Consider the following 5,000-nt stretch of genomic DNA (forward strand, 5'->3'; position numbering starts at 1 on the left):
ATACATGCATAGAATTACAAAGTAAATGAAATCTAGAGGACTTATTAACCCATTGCAGATGGGTGTCATTACATACGTGTCGCAGGAGCTTTGGCCTGATAATGGGCGTCATGACATTCGTGACGTTTGAGGATTTTGGATCACTGTGCCATTTTATTGTACTAGGAGTAAGGAGTGAGTGATGATGACAATTGCAGTCATTATTACTATAATTACTGTAATATCAAGCAACCCTAACATCAAAAACCTAGATGGCATCACTTTCTTCTAGCACCAGTGGGAGAGAGAGCACTATCTTTATAAAGTGGTGGCACACAGCAAGTTACCGACCTTCATCTTGATGAAGGATGTGCAAGCAGAATGAGAAGAGGAATGTGACTCAAACCATGCCTAGTGTCTAAAATGTGCCCCTGTGCTAGTAGGGATGTTTTTACTGTGGCACTCAGTCATAAGCACAGGTTTTTTTCCTTTTCCCTACCTCTTCATGTTATCTTCTTTGTAGATGACAACATGTTTTGTATTCGTTCATGACAGCACACAAATATGAAAAAATAAAGTTTCTTTTTGTCCTCCCATAAAACAGCAATACTTCTATCTCACTGAGAATAGAGAAAATAATGAGCTGATATGGATCTTATACTATAATTTTAGTCAACTGCAGCATTGATAGAGCCTGTCTTATAGCATATATAAGTCTCTAAACACAATAAAACACACAAAAATCAAAACACAAAAATAGCTCTACTTTTACAATGAGTGACTGAATGAGAGTGGGAAAAGTCACAGTTTGTTGTGTGAAGCTGCCACACTCTGAAATAAAACCCATCCTGGAGATTGGGCAAACGAACCTATCCACCGTCCAAAATGGGTCAATTCTGAATTCATTTGGAAAAAAGGAGAAAAAAATCCTTCAATGAGATAAAACCTTCATGAAGGAAAAAAAGACAGAAAAAGAAAAAAAAAAGAAAACAACAAAAGTGGGGAGAAAGTTCACAGCTAATGGATAAGAAAAAGCATACATCTCAAAACTTGCATAATTTAGCATTCTCAACTATGTCAAAGGCAGATGGTCCACTCAACACACAAATCTCTTCTGTACTTAGTCTAAAATGGAGCTGTAGAAACTACACCTACATTTAATGTAACCACCAGCTGTTAATGCTTACACTGCAAATGAAGCTCTTGATCAATAACCAGGAAGAATAAAATAAATGTGAGAGTGCTTTCAAATTTAAGATATTAAATGAGTTAGAATCTAATGATTGGCTAGCATATTTCAAATATTGAATTTCTAGTCATTTACAATTATTTCCTGATGAATTTTTTGCAACTGATATCCTTTCCATCTTCAATCTTTTTCCATTGTGATGCCCATCTTTAAATTGGAAATTGAACCAATATGACACTAAATGGTGGTAATAATTGAAAAAAATTTGCAAAGGTAGATCAAAGTGAGTCTTGGTCTGAGTTTTTCCATCTCTATTGTTCTCCTATGATTTTTGCCAACAGAATACTAGTTTTGTATAGGAAACTGTATAAGAACAGTGCAAAATAGTGACAAAAACCTGACGAGGGACAAAGATTCCCATGCTAGTCTAAACATTCCCATTCTCAGTAGTAGTGTTAGTGTTGCAATTATAGTGTCCCATGTTTCTGCCCAGCATGCCACTCCCAACTGACTCAGCTGTAGTATGAGAGTTCCACTTGGAAATGGGACTAACTTTAACATGGGAGTGGGTTGGGCAATATTTGTCCTTTCAGATAATGTGAAGGTATAAGTCAATGTTGAGAAGAAATTCTCACATAGAAGAGTCACTTTGGCTGTCACCTAATATTTAAAACCCTCCTAAAGTGGGGTTATAAGACACACTGTCTACAATTACTTATTATGGTCAGTAACGTTTCAAGTTTTTGTTACTTTCTTTTTCTTGAATTTATTCCAACATTTTCCTATTTCATGCCTGCCCTATCTATTTAAACACAGACCGTGGATATAATTTAGCACGACATTCACTTACTGTGCCACTAGCATAGTCATAGTGGCAGCTATCAGTTAACACACTGAACTTTCGCAGAACCTGGATATAAACTCTCCTGTAAGTGGGGTTACTAGGGTTGGGAATCCATAGAAAATGCAAATTACCTGTAGAATAATTTTCACAGAATTTGTCTTTTTCAATTCTTAGTAATTTCTTGTACCTTTAACCTGGGTAAACATTCAAAGTACAGCCATGTTACTCAATATTACAGAAGTAGTACTAATGGATTCTTTGCACCCTCTACAACTACTAATATATGGTGGGTATAATCCTGCACTAATAAGTTGATGTAAAAAAGCATATTGGAAAAAAATAAATCAGGATGTTCAGTTCATTTATAGAAAGTAGCCAATGAGATCTATCCCTTGATTGACTGCTCAATCATGGCACTTTCAAGTTCTCTGTTGTTAGTGACTCTGCAGGCTTGACTTTTTGAGCCGGTTTAAGTCAGATGTCTTATTCTGAAGAGGTGTGTTTGTGTTATTGGTTTTGGTTCAAGATATACACTGACAAAAATATGGTGAATCTGAAGTACAAATGTTTATTCATACATTACCTGCAATGTCCCTGATCTACATCTTGCCCTCATTTAACCTTTTGATGACAGTGCATCACACCCACGTGACACGGCTAAATGCCCGATGACAGTGTGACTTCCCCGATGCAATATTGCATAGGCCCGGCATAAGGGGTTTCCACTTATCGCTGGGCCCGTCGGGATAGGGTTAATATCGGGGCCTAAATTGTGGTGTATGGGGGAAACTGCGTGTCATTTTCACGATATAGAAGAAGGTAAGATGATTCTATTGTCCTTACCTAGTAACTAGTAAAGCTATTCAGAAAACTTCCCAAATACAGCAAGCAAAATGTCCATATCACATGGAATAGGTCAGTAAAAAATATCATATTCGTCGACATGACACCTTAAAAAGAGATTACCAGGACTGACACTCATAATACCTAGCCACCACCACCAAAAGTGCCTGTCACTGACTCCTAAATGAAGCCGCTGCATGGCACTTTCCCGTCCCTGCATGACCATCCCTCACCCACTACATTCCCGGCAGCTCGGCAAAAATGGTGCAAGCTTCTAATCTCTCTAAATGACACAGCCCCAGTAGCGCCATCACACCTCCACCAAGTAAAAAGCAATGAAAACATCCCTGGCGTTCAGAGAAAGTCTCGTCGCCGTGGAATAGAGGCGAGAAATGACGGGCCTGGGCCATGTCTGGCTGGCCGCAGTGCCTGGTGTGGAGGCCTTATTTCCCACCTTTTCTCCCTCGGACCTTTGCCTACCTCGATTATTTTCTCCTTCTTCTTCTGCTCCGCTTTCTTAGATTGACCCCCTCCACCCTTGCCGGCATTTTTTGGAGGCATTCCGGCATAGGCAAGAAAAAAGTAATTCCGAGACACTCAGTCCAACGTGTGGATCAGCTGCAGCGAGAAACAACTTGGCCGATGGTTCTCTTTCGGGTTTTCAAGTCGATGTAATCAACTCCGTATCTTAAAAACTCAAATTTAAAAGACGAATATTCAAAAAAAAAATAATTCAACATCGAGTACTTTCCGAAGATTTAAAATAGTAGGAAAGAATCAGACAAAATAAGAACCATCGCGCATGAGTTCAAAACTGTTCATTATGGCTTCCCTCTGATGACCCTGAGAAACGGGTTGTGAAGGATTCCTCTGTGAAAATGACAGTCTAGGCCTCCCAAAAGGATTACTAGGGTTCAATTCGGGTTCCTCAAGATACCGGCATTATGCTTGTCCAAGAACCAGTTCAGGTGGGTGCCTCAGAGGGCGAGGAGAGACGAGAGTTGGAGTCCGGAGGAGAGGGGACTTTCTTGACCTCGATCTGCTATTTGGCATGAAGGATTTCCGTCCCGTGGGTGTCGGGGCCTCCTATCAATCCCTAGTTTGGACCCCGGGGCATGCTGGGGATGTGGGACTCTCAGGTGGAGGCGTGTGGACGCGAGATGGAGGTGGAGGAATAGCAGATGACTTTCAGGGGCGAGAGAGGGAGAGAGATGGGGGGGGGGGCTGGTTGTGCCCTTAGGGGTGGGGGTGTTGTGGGGTCAGGATCGGGATTAATGGTGGGGAGGGGGGGAGATTAGGAGATTGGGATGGTTTATGGGGAGTTGGGATAGTCTAGGATAGTAGGAAGGATCTGGGGCTCCAGGTGGAGGGAGAATCTAGGTGTGTAGGTGGGGGGGGGGCAAGGGTCACCAGATGGGGTAGTGGTTTGTTTTGAGGGGGAGGGAAGGGTGTGTATGTGTGTGTGTGTTTATCCAGAGTTTGTGGTGATGGAAGTGATCGAGCGACTGGATGGAAAATAACCTCAAAGTGTTCAGGTTCTGCTATGGTCTAGTTTTTGGACGACCGGGTGGACGGAACGCAGTGGTGCTTCCTTCCTCGGAGATTTATTTTTTTGTCTCGGGGAAATAGAATTGTGTATCGAAGGGCTTTGAACTCTAAGGAAGTCATTTAGGACTATAATTGATCCTAGTGTTAACTTACAGGGAATGTTATGAACACCTTTGTTAATTGGATTATTAAACCCCATTGATACAATGAGTGTATGTATACATGCACTATCCACTGTTGCTTTATTTTATCTTTAGTGTTATGAGACACAAGGGCTTAGGAACCAAGGTATTAATTAGTAGGCCAACCTGACCTTATCTAAACCTATTCCGTGGAATGTTGGATAAATATCTTTTATTTCTACCATTATGAACATCATAGTGGTAATTTTGTCAGAAATAATGTTTTTTTTTTTTTTTTTAATTCAAGGATTGGGATAGACAGGTATATGATGTAGGCCTACTAATTTACTTCTTGTTGACAGAGCACTTTTGCAACCATCTAGATGTTACACAATAACAAGTATAAAGCTGATACTGTTATTACTATTGTTATTATTACTAGTGTCATTGTTTATTATTATTGTTGTTGATGAAT

The 5,000-nt window shown here is 40.5% G+C and overlaps 2 protein-coding genes across 3 annotated transcripts in view; one reads left to right on the top strand and one right to left on the bottom strand.

Annotated features, from left to right (window-relative positions):
• Window positions 1-3,503, bottom strand: part of LOC122254041 (zinc finger CCCH domain-containing protein 15 homolog) — a 12,176-nt gene extending 8,673 nt beyond the window's left edge. Inside the window, exon 1 of the mRNA XM_043017512.2 lies at window positions 3,336-3,503. Coding sequence (XP_042873446.2) covers window positions 3,336-3,416 — 81 coding nt within the window. The 5' untranslated portion in view covers window positions 3,417-3,503. The remainder of the gene's footprint in view (window positions 1-3,335) is intronic.
• Window positions 3,504-3,654: 151 nt separating this feature from the next.
• Cdc27 (cell division cycle protein 27) overlaps window positions 3,655-5,000 on the top strand; it is a 20,279-nt gene continuing 18,933 nt past the window's right edge. Inside the window, exon 1 of one of the 2 annotated variants that reach the window (XM_043017511.2) lies at window positions 3,655-3,823. In XM_043017511.2, coding sequence (XP_042873445.1) covers window positions 3,800-3,823 — 24 coding nt within the window. In that variant the 5' untranslated portion in view covers window positions 3,655-3,799. The remainder of the gene's footprint in view (window positions 3,824-5,000) is intronic. The other variant, XM_043017510.2, reaches the window with a different exon arrangement.

This window comes from Penaeus japonicus, unplaced genomic scaffold (assembly GCF_977035675.1).
Source record: "Penaeus japonicus unplaced genomic scaffold, GWHDUDI00000001_assembly GWHDUDI00000040, whole genome shotgun sequence".
Classification (NCBI taxonomy): domain Eukaryota; kingdom Metazoa; phylum Arthropoda; class Malacostraca; order Decapoda; family Penaeidae; genus Penaeus; species Penaeus japonicus.